The following is a 13,242-nucleotide window of genomic DNA, read 5'->3' as shown; positions in this document are numbered from 1 at the left end:
GATCCAAAGCCCTTAGAAATATCCCTGTTGCACTCTAAGCCACAGAAGCCCTAAACTGTGTAAAAGTGCTACTGCAGAGCTGCTGAATTATCAGTGTTGTTGTGAAAATTGTTAAGGATAATGATGCTATTTGATTTAGAACTTTTTATTTTCCCCTTCCACAACCTAAATCAAAGTGTATTATTTGGAAATTAGAGATACTGAGACATGTTTTTATCCACCTGTTTGTTATACAGTTTGCCTAAAGAGCATCTTTCATTAATCCTAAAATGGGTAACCGAGCACCCCCAGTTAGAGATGCCCACTCTGCTGGTTTACCCAGTTGCTTTGTCTCAGTGCTCAGATCTTTTTATGTGTCTGATACGTGTGAGATCGTGTGCAGCAGGAGGACAAAGCCCTGCCTTCCCAGGGCTCCCATTCTTACGGGGACAGATGTGATGAAAGAGGGGGTGGGGCTGATATCCTGGCTTCCTCCCTGAGGAGCTGGTGCCTCTCCGGCCTGAGGGACATGCGGGCCATCCAGGCACCTGGGGGAGGGGGGTCCTAAGGAAGGAGCTGAGCTGGCAGGTTGGAGGAACGGCAGGAAGGCCAGCGTGTCTGAGGAGAGGGAGCGGGGGGGCCGTGGAGGGCACTGGCCTCTGAGCAATGGGCGGCGGGCCAGGAAGTGGGATGGAAGCCACTGGACGGTCCAGAGCAGGGGGGTGATGTGGTCTGAGGTGGGATTTAAAAGATTCCTCCAATGTTCGCTGGATGGGCAACAGCAGAAACAGAAGTCTTGGTATTGTTGAGAAGATTCTAGAGCTGCCATAACAAAGTACTGAAGACTAGGTGGCTTAAAACAACGGAAATGTATCTTCTCACTGTTCTGTAGGCTGCAAGTCCCAAATCAAGGTGCTGGCAGGGCTGTGCGCTCCCTGAAGGCTCTAGGGGAGAATCCTCCCTTCCAGCTTCTGGGGTTCACCGGCCTTCCTTGTGGTTCCTTGGCTTACAGCTGCAGGACTGTAGTCTCTGTCTCTGATGTCACATGGCCATTGTCCTCGTGTCTGTCTTAGGCTCTTCTCTTCTCATAAGGACATCAGTTGTATTGGATTTAAGGCATCCCTACTCCAGTATGACGCCGTCTTTCCTTCATTACGTGTGCAAAGAAGCTGTATCCAAATAAGGTCATGTTCAGAGGTGTCATGTTTAGGGCTTGAACATATCTTTTTTTGGGGGCCACCATTCATTGAATGCACAACAACTCACATGTTTGGGGGTTGAGTAGAGATTATTGAGAATTTTGCCGAGTTAGTGGTGGTTTTATGCTTCACTCCTTGTTTGCCTGTGTTCCTCAGCACTTCCATCGTGAACCCTTGTCTGTCCCAATAGGCCCTCGCTTATGAAATGAATTTCTGCCATAAGCAAGAGTATTAACATGCAGATCCTCTATTCCTCCCTAAATCGGGGGCTCAGATTCTTCCAACTTGAGGTTAATGAATTTCATATGCAGAGACACGATGCTAGTGTGGTAAAGCTCCAGCATTAGCAGTACCAGGAGCACAGAATCGGTGATTGTCAGTAACCTGGATGACCAGAATAACCAGTGTGTGGGTGTTTCAGGGCCCCCTTATTGCTTGTTCTGAGGAGACCACCCTCAGCTTTAGTACTGTCAGAACAAGCAGTTATCCGCTGGTGAGCACCCTTGGGTGAGTTGGGGTCCATCCTTACTGTTTGTCTGGTCCCTCTCTCACAGCATTGAGGGGGGGTGACTGCCTCCCCGTCCCTTCAGAATTATCAACGTTTGGCTGCAGAGTAAAATTGCTTTCTTTGTACCACTAGTCATTTCCCTGTGCATCTTACAGATAACTAAGTAGAAAGTTGTAATTTCCTTAAAGAAGGTGTATGCGTTTTGCTTCCCAAGTGGAGCAAGACACAATATATCCTGAATAATTTTCTAGTTCTGCAGTGTCAGGTGGTACCCAAAGGCTCCACTGGGTTTCTCCCAGTGGCCCGCCTCAGGGGATAGGGTGAGAGGGGTATCAGCTGGGGTCCTGGCCCACCTTCTTCTTGCCTTCATCAGAGATGCCCTCCTTTGTTTAGTTTTTTTTTTATTCTCTCGTTTTAAAATTAGTTTTATATATATATATATATATATATATATGTATGTATGTATGTATAAACTTTTTATTTAATATTGGAGTATAGACAGTGAACAATGTTGTGATAGTTTCAGGCGCACAGCAGAGGGACTCAGCCATACTGCCTTAACCAGAGCTGCCCTCCTTTGTTTAGTTTTGCATCCTGGGATTTTCCATATTTTGTTTGCAACTGAATGAATCAGCTGTGTCTTTTTTTGTATGGTGAAAAAATAGAAAAAATAGAAATCTTCTGCACATTACTTTATATAACTTTGTAAGTGAGGGAAACTGTGCAATGATGTGTCACATGTGTTAAAAGAAAATTATTAGACTGGCTGTAGTCGAAGCAGTTGCCTGATTTGGAGAAGACTGGCTGCTTGTGATTGGTTGTTCATTCCTAAGTTCTTTCTCAGACTAAAGTGCATGGGTTCTGGCTCAAGTTTTCACTTGTGGCGTGGGGTACCAAGGCATTAGAGCCATCCCAGTCTTAGGGCCTCCTTGTTTAGCTACTTTATCAGGTGGAATATTGAATTTTGTAACTTCTGTGTTTGTGGGGAGGGTGTAAAGACCATGAAGACGCCGCGACGCCGCTCATGGGTTCTGTCAATTCCCATGTTGTCTAAACAGACTATACTGATACTCCCACCAACATCTGTGCTTTTTGCTTCCCTGAAAATGCCCATGAGAGTTACGTCAGTGGTCTGCATTTTAAATTCACGATCACACATTTCTTTCATATCCCCCAGTACCTAACGCAGGGTGTGGCAGAGAACAGAATGCTCAGTTCAGTTGAACTGAACTGGATTTGTTAACCAGAATTTCAGATCTAAGGATCATTTTTTTAACAAAAATCATACTTTAAGATTAATTTACTTCTCTTGATCAGTATTTACATTATATTAGTATTATCACATGCAAATGCATTCCTTTCAAATTCTTTATTGTTCTTTTAGGGAGAAATGGTGCAAAAGGGGACGTACACTGAGTTCCTGAAATCTGGGATAGATTTTGGTTCCATTTTAAAGAAGGAGAATGAGGAGACTGAGCCATCTACAGTTCCAGGATCTCCAGCTCTGAGGAATCGCACCTTTTCCGAGTCCTCGGTTTGGTCTCAACAGTCTTCCAGACCCTCGTTGAAAGATGCCACTCCAGAGGACCAAGATGTGAGTTTGTCATCCTGCAAATGCCCTGGTCTGTCTGCTCTCGGTGGACTTGTGGACCATCAGACTGCTCCGCTCTTGACATCTTCGTTTGTCCCAAAGTAGATCCTAAGTTGCCTAGGCCTTATTCCGTGGAATTGGTAGAATTAAAAGAGTATGCAGGGAGCAAGCCTGATCAGAGTTCTTTGGGTGTAGGGTCGAGAATCTTATGGACTCCAGTAGTGGGTCTACTGCTATGAATTCCAGGATGCATGTGATATTGACATTAGAGCTCTTCATGTTACCATAGTTAAAATCGTACTTGCTCTGGTAGACCCTGGCTTCCCTTGTTCATCCAGAGGCTTAATTTGAAGAAGCCCTCATACCCAGCCTGCTATGACTTACATTAAATCAGCTACTTTTCCTACATGTTGGAATGTTCTGGCAGTGCAAGTGACTGATGGTGGTATTTTTCCCCATTGTCAGATGGCCTGTGATAGGCCAAAGGTAGCATGTCCAAAGGACCTGACACATAGTAGACACTTTGGAGTTAGTTCTTGTCTGTCTTTCTTATCTTTCAAGACCGAGAACCACACCTTATCCACCTTGCATTTCCAGTGGCCAGCATAGAGCCCAGGACATCCATAGCCCATGTGACTCTATAATGTATTCTAAGTCCTCCAGACAGAAATGCAGAAATGCACTAGATCGCCCTTAGAAACATGCACAGGTGTTCCTCGATATCCAATCCCTCACTATCCAAACCCGGGAGCCTGGATGATTCTGATAAGTATTCAGATTAGTCGCTCACATTCCAAACTCAGGAATCCCTCTCTGAAATTCAGGAACCAAACAGATTTGGATCATATGCTGTTCCCCTGCTATCCAAACTCACATGTCTCCAGCTCACAGTGTGAACTCAGTTTACTCTATTTAACTAATATTTTGAACCCACACTTTGTTTTATGTTTCTATAATTGAGTGACACAAATAAACTAGAGGGGTACTTTAGCTACATAACATTTTGTATAATTATTTTGGAAAAAGCTTCTGCATTTATAGTTTAATCAGTTATGTTGTAAGGGGGCTATCAATCATGGTGTTCTAATTTAAGCAAAGGTCCCCAAGAACATTGTGCAAATGGTATTCCTTATCTCTAATAGATTCCGAGAAGTAGCATGGTTGGGTAAATGCATACATGGTTTGGCTAGATACTTCCACACCTTTCTCTGTAGGAGGTGGCCCATCTTGCACACTCCTATCAGCATATAAGTTGTGTCTCTTTCCCCACAGCTTTGCAGTGGAGGTCACTGTTGAATTCTAAAAATTTTAGGGTTCATTATTTATATTTTTGTCTCTCACTGCCTTTCCTTTCCAGACTGAGAATATACAGGTTACACTATCTGAGGAGAGCCGTTTGGAAGGAAAAGTTGGTTTTAAGGCCTACAAAAATTACTTCACAGCCGGTGCTCACTGGCTTATCATCCTTTTCCTTATTCCAGTAAACATCGCAGCTCAGGTAAGTAAGGACATTTATTTTGATTTGTGCCCTAAGGTTGACACTTATAATACTCTTTATACTGTATTATTTATTTTACTGTATTATTATTTTTAATATGTGTATTAAGGGATTTATTTCAGAAAACTGACTCCATGAGATTGTGGGATCTAGCTGGGTGAACCTGAAATCAGAAAGGCAGGTGTGCGGGCTGGAACCCCAGGTAGGAGCTGACCCTGCAGTTTTGAGGCAGAATTTCTTCCTTCTCCAGGAAGCATCAGGTATTGCTCTTAAGGCCTTCGTCTGACTGGAGAAGGCCCATTCACACTGTTCAGGGCAATGTTCTTTACTTAAGTTCTGACGATAGATGTGAACCACATCTACGAAATACCTTAACAGCAATATCTAGATGAGAGTTTCATTGAGTCACTGGAGACTGGGCTAGCCAAGCTGACACAGAAAACTGACCATCACAGTACCTGTCAAGCTTTTTTCCTTTGAAAAATCCTGACATTTATACAATTATTAACTGTATTTTGCAGTCCGCTAGGATTTGCACTGAAAAGCGTTAATATGTGCGTAGCAAAATAAGTGAGACTTACTGAGTGTTGTGTTTCCGTGACAGAGAGATTCTAGGAAAAATACGAAGTCTTTTAAAGATTTTAAAATGTATTATGCCCTTCCCTGACCTATGGTTATCTGGGGTGTGGGCCTTGCCCCTGACCTGAGCTGAAAGGACCGTCTCCGTTCTCTGGAGCCTTTCCATCACCCATTCTAGTGAGCGGGGTTTTGAGGGGGTCAGTAATGTCAGTGTTTGAGTGATTGTTGTTTCCTGCTCCAGGTTGCCTACGTCCTTCAGGATTGGTGGCTTTCATACTGGTGAGTGATTCCTGGTCTGACCCAAAGTGCTAAAAAATCGACACGAATTCTCAGTTTCCCACACAGTCATGGGGGCGGGGGGGATGGGGCTTGTTTAGCCTCCTCGTCTGATCCGCACATAGTTTCCCTGAAGAAAAGTTAAAGTTCCTGCTGGTGGGTGCGACCCTCCCATGGTCTCTCCTGATGTCTGACCCTTAGCGGGTTCCTTACAGACAATTTTGAGAACTGTAAGTCATGATTCAAATCGAATTTTTATAAGGTAGACAGACACAGGGCCTTGTGAGCTGGGAACCATTTTCCAGCATAAAACATGACCCCTAAATCGAGGTTAATTTTTTTTTTGTATTTACCTAATTCCATCTATTGCATAATGTTTTTTCTTCCCTGTTCCGTAGGGCGAATGAACAGAGTGCCCTGAATGTCACTGTTAATGGACAAGGAAATGTAACTGAAAAACTCGATTTATACCGGTACTTAGGAATTTACTCAGGTAAAATTGAATCATCTGGTCTATTATGCGAGAGTCTGAGGTGCTTACAATGAGCCTGTGTGAGCAACTAGGGCTTCCAGGAGTAATTCAGTAATGTCTTAACAGATTAAGAGTCTGAGTCGCATTTATTCTGTGAATTAATTAGAATAATTATTTTTAAAATCTACTAGAAGAGAGAGGTTGAATGAAAACTCTTAATTTGCTCTGTACTGGATTTTGGAAGTTAAACCAGGATTGCACATTCAGAAAACCAGCCACTGGAAATATGTGGCTATTGTCTATTCTAATAGGTTGCTTTAGCTAAATCTTATATCATTATATGGATGGGCAAGAGGATTAGAAACGGATCCCCACCCTGTGGTTTGGATTGTTCCAATTCTTTCTGAATAAACCTTGGCTTTTATGGACCTTGGATGAAATCCTCTGGCAGCAAGGGCCCCCAAATAAAAGCATTATTCCCTTGTAGGTATGCAAAACTCCCCTTCGCCACATTGCTCATCTCTTGGGCTTCACTAATTACTTAAGAGAGAAGCTAAGCAGGGAGAAATCCAGTGTCTGGGAATTAGGATTCCGAGTCTTTCTTACCTTGAGATCACAATGTTATCGTGTCCGCAACTGTGCGATTAATTTAACTTCTGGCTTGCCGGGCTAATATTAACATGGCTGTCTGTTTTCACAAGAGTGCCTAGAATATATGTAGCTTTTAAAAGGAAATCCTCATCTAAAATTTTAAATATTCCCACAGGAAATACTCACGCAAGCCTTCTGCAAAGATAGAGTGAGTTATCTTTGTAAGAACGTACTCACTGAAATTTTGTGTGTATTTCGTTGATCTCTTGCTAAGAAATCTAAGTCCATTAGCTGTTTACCTTCTCAGTTGGTGGACTGTGAGGGCTTAAAGGAAGAAGAAGGGATTTTGTTATACATTCATATAGGATGGTGGGCTAGAGGAAAGTGCCTATTGATGGAATCCAGGAATTTGAGCGGTTTTCAGGGTTTAAATAAGTGTTGTGTCATCTAAAGGGAAAAAAGTACTTGATGGAATATTTATTACAGAAGTTATTCTATTTAGCATTGTGAGTTCAAAAGATCTTAGGGGAGGGTATTATAATTTCTATGTGCATAGTAAGTACTCATATCACTAACAAAACGGAATTTAAAATGATGATATTTATAATTTGTATTTTTCTTACAATTCAGTTAGTTAGAATTAGATTTTCTGCTTGAAAATTAATGTGGTATTGTCATATTCTTTAAAGATACTTGGGCTTTGTCTACAAGGAAATGGTAGTAAATCATTTCTCCTGTTACCTGTTAATTCACATGCTCTTACCAAAGCATATCACAATATTAGATTGAGACATGTTGTAATTAGTAAGATTTCAAATGCGAAGAAGGGACCATCAACTACTTTTTAAAATTATCTTTCTTCTGAGCTTTTAGTAGAATGTATAATTGAATTAGGAAATCCTTGAATGAAATTTTATTTTACACTTGATGTTTTGCCCCATGAGGTTTCTGTTTAATGAGAGGAATACCATGATTTTTATATTCTTTTTAAATGTACCTTGTGAATGCATTAAACTCTGTCAGAATCCAGATGCTTAATGGAATAAAGTATTTACATAATATCTTTATAAGCTGTGTGGCATGGTTTAGCATCCTTGAAGAAAAGGCAGAGATCTTGTGCTGAGTGGTTTCTCTATTTCAGGGTTAACTGTATCTGCCGTCCTTTTTGGCATCACCAGATCCCTGTTGGTTTTCTACGTCCTTGTTAGTTCTTCACAAACTTGCACACCAAATGTTCGAGTCCATTTTGAGAGCTCCAGTACTGTTCTTTGATAGAAACCCAACAGGTAAGTCAGACACCCAAGTTTCTCAGTAAATATGTCTTGTTATCACACTTAATGCCTGATTACGTTTGATATTTGAGATGCTTGGAAGAAAATCACTGCATGTTGATCCATTTTCTACAAAAAGCTTTGCTGCTATTTTTCGCCTACGAGAGGATGGATATCTGAATATAGAGGCATATAAGCTTTTATTCCAGTTTATGTGTGTGTGGAAAGATAAGTGTATGCTCACTTTGCAGAATGATTTAGGAACCGATTTGTTGTGTGGCAAATGAAACACCCTACATTTGATGCAAATATATTTAAATATTTTTGGCTAGTTGCTAAAATATTGGCTGTGTTATATTCTGTTAAGGTAGGTTGTCTGCTAGAACCTTCTTATAATGAATCTCTACACGACAGGCTGTGTGTTTCTTTCTTTCATTTCCCACCTGCTTGTGGAATCACAGAGCTCTGGCATGTGCCGTGACTATGAGGTTTACCTAGAATGGTAATGAAAAATTAATTAAAACCCAAGATTAGTGAAATGTAAACATCCTTTTCAATAAAATTAACTGTGTAATTTACATTGGACTTTTGGTGACATGTAAGAGGCTCTGTGGTACATAGCAGGTGGAGCTTCAGTAGTAAGTTTCTGGATATGAGTGTCCCTGGAGGTTTATCGGCGGTTGCTTCCTCCACCCTCAGGCCTTTGACCTGTCTTGCTCCTGACCTGGGCTCCTATGAAGAGTTAGTTTATCAGCATACATGCCCTCTCTGTTCACTTGGTTCGACTTGTGGTGAGGCCCAGGGTGGCTTTGTTTTTGCAGGCAATGATTGACAGTACCTTTCAAGGCAGGGATGTGGGCTGGAGGGAGGACAGGAGTAGCCTTGGCCTGGCCATCAGCTAGCCAGGTGACCAAGGCCAAAGCAGATACATACTGCTGAGCAGGCGAATCTCAAGGCAGGATGTTGTCTGCCTTGCTGTAAACGTATGGACTCTGGAGCCAGCTGCCTGGGTTCAGTTCCGGTGCTAGTTACTAATAGTAACAGTCCGTTAACGTGATACTAATATTTATGTGTTGGTTATTTAATTTCTCTGAGTCTCAGTTTTATCTGTAAAATGGGGGTGCTATTCACACACTTATTAATATAGTGATACTGTTAGAATTAATTAGGTTAATACATTCACAGCGCTTAGCATACGGTCAGTGCCTAATGAACCTTAGTGACTGTGAATACAGGGTATCTGGGAACATCCCCTCCTGTGAAATGGGAACACCTGCTGCCCCTCCTGTTTCACAAGACTGTCGTGAGGATTCAGGAAGACTGTGCAGGGCGGCATGTCGTGCAGATTTATTCAGCACGGTGTTTGTTTAGGTCCAGGCACCGTGCAGGGCACAGGACGGTAAACGGCAGAGGCCCGCACAGATCTCGTCTTCTTATGTCATCATAATGCAAAAGTGATTGGAGGATTTTGTGCTATTATGGCTGTGAAGTCCCTCCACTTTGTCAGTTAATGTGAAAACTACAGCCATAAAGTTGGGAGCAGTAAGTGGGACTGGATGTCTGTTATCACAGCCTCTGAGTGCTGGTGACCACAGTTAACCAGGCTCTTCATGTTCAAGACCTGTAGGCTTCCTCAGACGCTGGTTTATTTGTTATTCAAGGATTTGGGACCACGTTTAAATCTTTGAGGTTGCTAATCTTAGAGCAGCCAGCACACCAGTGTTATCTTGCCTCCCCCTCCTGTATCTATTAGCAGGACTTCATTCCTTCAAGAAAAGAGAAGCCCAAATAAGTACTACAAACATAGGCCTAGTTTGCCCAAAAGGTTTAGGGGCCAAGAATTATTTATTTACTCTTTTAGTGGAAGATGAAAACTTTTTCTAAATAAAAATTTTAAGTGATCGAATTTACTTTTCTGTTTGGATAAAAATTTTGTACTTTTTACAGTTGGAAAAAGTACAGATTCTTACATGGGTAAGAATTATGCCTCTTGGTTGACAATAATATTGATGGTGTATAACCTAATAATTATCATAATTATTTAAAAAATTCCCCTCTACAGTAGAGAGATGGACATGCTTGACTTTTAAGTTGCATTAAATATCTGCATTTAATGCATCCAAGTTTCCCAGCAGTAAAGTTGTGGCCTCTGAGTTCCAGAGTGGTGTTCTCCAGGGTAGCATGGAGCGATCAGGAAGCATATCCTTCCATTGTCAGAGCACACTCTCTGGAGACCCCAGGGGTGAGTAAGTTTCCTGTGAGTTCAGGATTCCTGACATCCTCCCAGAGTTAGAAAAGGAGGGAGAGGAAGGACTTTGGCCGGTGTGTAGAGTTGGGCATGGTGACCTGATGGGAAGCTGGAAAACTCCAGGCAGAGGCCCATCGGATCTGCCCCATCCCCAGTCTGGCTGGGATTTGCAAGCAGTTCGCCAGAGTTCCCTTCTTTATACTTGTCTCCAGTGCCCACTTGTGCCAGTAGATTCTCAGTGACCCTGAACTGGATTGTCACTATGCCTTTTATACATTCATCCATTGGTGGGAATGTTCCAGATGTCCTGTCTCCCTTCTCGTGCTTCATCTCAGATCCTCATGAACTTTGTTAGACACTCGGGCGCTCTGCACTTATGCTAAGAACCAAGGCCCTCCAGGGGAAATTCCTGAAACACGGTTGTCCTACCAAAGTCCCAAGTTCACGTACTTGTATTTTAAGAAGAAGGGCAGAGTCAACCTGGCAAGTGTGCGGTTCTTCTGTATAGCATGGTTTCTCTGCCTGCAGTTTAACATTCCAGGAAGCCGATTTTAAAGAGGGTTCCATCCCTCTAAGCTCCAGTGGCTATGTTACTCTCCATTTTGAATCCTTGTATTGGGGTGCATGAGTTTACTTAGTTTGTTATATAATTCGATACCTTATTGCCTACTGGTCTTTCATAATCTGTTCCTTAGAATGGCAAAAGCAGTGTTTCTTTTTCTCTTTTTCTTCTTACCTTCCCATTATCTCACTGATCTCTCTGCTATGCCTTTCTTCCTTTGATGTATTTTAGTAATGGTGTTATGTGTGTCCTATTGAAGTGCCACACATTTCTAGGGGCCCCGCATTTCTTACGTGATTTGATTGCAACTGGATTTGAATGGTACAGTGCCTTTGCAGATGTGGGCTGTGTCCCTGCGCTATTTGCTGCGTCCACCTCTGTCCTAGCCAATCTTTGTCTTTTATCACCGAAGCTGCGTTTCACTTGTATCAGATCTTCATACACAGGTAATGAAAATCTCAGGTCAACAGAAAATCAGTTAGAAATTTAGAGATCATTACTATTTTGAATCCAAATTGTGTTTCCGTTGAACAGGCAGGTTTATTTTCTACATCTGGCACAAGAGGGCAGCATGATCTACATTATTTCAGAGATACAATGTAAGGGGCACGTTATTACAAAATCTGCTTTTTTTGTATTAAAGATTTCTTGAAATTCCATTTTATATCTTGAGTCTTTGTATTTTGTAGTATTGATACAGAATTTTAAAAACACTGTTGTGGTTTATTATGTGTGAAACAGTAAACTCTTGTTGTTCCTGAAATATCTAGCATTTCAACAAGGTATTTAGATCGCTTTTTTTTTTTTTTTTTAATAACAAGTTTGGTTGGTTTTTTTTTTTTGGGGGGGGGCTGCGCAGGGCGGCATGCAGGATCTTAGTTCCCCTACCAGGGATCGAACCTGCCCTCCTAGCAGTGGAAGCATGGAGTCTTAACCAGTGGACTGCCAGGGATTTCTTAGTTTATGTGTTGTACCCTAGTAACTGGAATAGACTGCTGCCGACTTTTTTTTTTTTTTTTTGTGCTGCTTTGTTGCTGCGCGCCGGCTTTCTTTAGTTGCGGCGAGCAGGGGCTATTCTTAGTCGTGGTGCGCAGGCTTCTCATTGCGGTGGCTTCTCCTGTTGCGGAACATGGGCTCCAAGTGAGCCGGCTTCAGTAGTTGTGGCACGCCGGCTCTAGAGCGCAAGGCTCAGTAGTTGTGGTGCACGGGCTTAGCTGCTCCGTGGCAGGTGGGATGGGATCTTCCCGGGACCAGGGATCGAAACCCGCGTCGCCTGCATTGGCAGGTGGATTCTTAACCACTGCACCACCCGGGAAGCCCCGCTGCTGACGTCTTGACTGGATATATTTTAATTCCTGAAGGGTAGAATATGGTCAGTTGTAGGACCTGAGTCAAGCATGAGTTTTGTAAGAAACATGACCACACAGTTTCTTCCATTTTCATCCATGCCATCAGAGTCAGCAGAAATATTTTATTCTTATCAAGTGTCTAGAATTTCACCCTTTGTTTTGGAGAAAAGATGAGAAGATAGTTGTCCTGCTTTTTCATGCCTAATCCTTGTGACAAAACACTTGGCTGAGTGCTTGGGGTGTAATGGATTCCGGATAAATAATTGTTTATTTTCTGTCAGTTTGTTAATTTGGCTCTAAGAAACTGTGCCACCGGCGTTGCTAGATGTTGTATTTCTTCTTTTACGGAAACGCGAAGTTAATTGGATTGTGGCCAGTATGTTCATTTCACGCGACTTATTTTTCTGCAGTGTGCGCACATGCGTTAGTTCACTTATTTATGCATTCAGTGTAAAAAGAAAGGTACAAATGTATATCTTTAGTTTTTCTTTACAGATCAAGTTAAGTTAGAGCTAACGCATTATCAAAAGAGAAAAAGTACTAATTTCTTTTGTTCTTTTTATTCTTCTGGTAGCACTACAGTTTAAGAGAAGACATATTCTTTTATCTTCTGTAATCAGAACTCTAGAATTGCCCTAAGGATTAATATTTCCAACTTGACTGAGTGCGAAATGAGGCTCTGCAGATTTCACGCATGTAAAATACCCCGAATTAGGATGTGCATCATGTAGGAATTGAGGGTTGGAGCCAGGAGGAGGGTAGTGGAGGTTTGAACTATTGCCGTTTCTTTAACCTGGAAAGGGAGTCCTTAGCCTCCACTACAAGTTGCTAATGAACTTGTGAAGAAGTGAAAAGTGATTTGAAAGCAACGTGGTGAGCTTTTTGTACTATCAGAATAACCCTCTTGCTCTAGTATTTATAAAATCGGTTGTCAACAGACCACTGCCTTGCTAGAAAAAAGAGTCATCCGTAGGGAAGAATAATAATTGCAGGGATACCTGTCTGTTTATTCAGTTCAAATGACCACTGAGGTTAGTGCTAAATGCATATTTTTAACAAGTATAATATTTCAGAACTGTCAAAATTACCTTGATGATAATAGGCCTGTTAAATTATAGC

The 13,242-nt window shown here is 42.0% G+C and overlaps 1 protein-coding gene across 1 annotated transcript in view; it reads left to right on the top strand.

Annotated features, from left to right (window-relative positions):
• The window catches only part of ABCC4 (ATP binding cassette subfamily C member 4), a 215,960-nt gene that overhangs the window by 105,417 nt on the left and 97,301 nt on the right, over nt 1–13,242 (top strand). Inside the window, 6 exon segments of the mRNA XM_032610741.1 lie at nt 3,071–3,280; nt 4,635–4,775; nt 5,596–5,633; nt 6,029–6,123; nt 7,835–7,916; nt 7,918–7,979. Of these exon segments, the coding sequence (XP_032466632.1) occupies nt 3,071–3,280; nt 4,635–4,775; nt 5,596–5,633; nt 6,029–6,123; nt 7,835–7,916; nt 7,918–7,979 (628 nt within the window).

This window comes from Phocoena sinus, chromosome 18, assembly GCF_008692025.1.
Source record: "Phocoena sinus isolate mPhoSin1 chromosome 18, mPhoSin1.pri, whole genome shotgun sequence".
In the NCBI taxonomy this organism is placed as follows: Eukaryota; Metazoa; Chordata; class Mammalia; order Artiodactyla; family Phocoenidae; genus Phocoena; species Phocoena sinus.
Note: the sequence above shows the minus strand (reverse complement) of the source record. Positions and strands in the feature narration are given on the sequence as shown.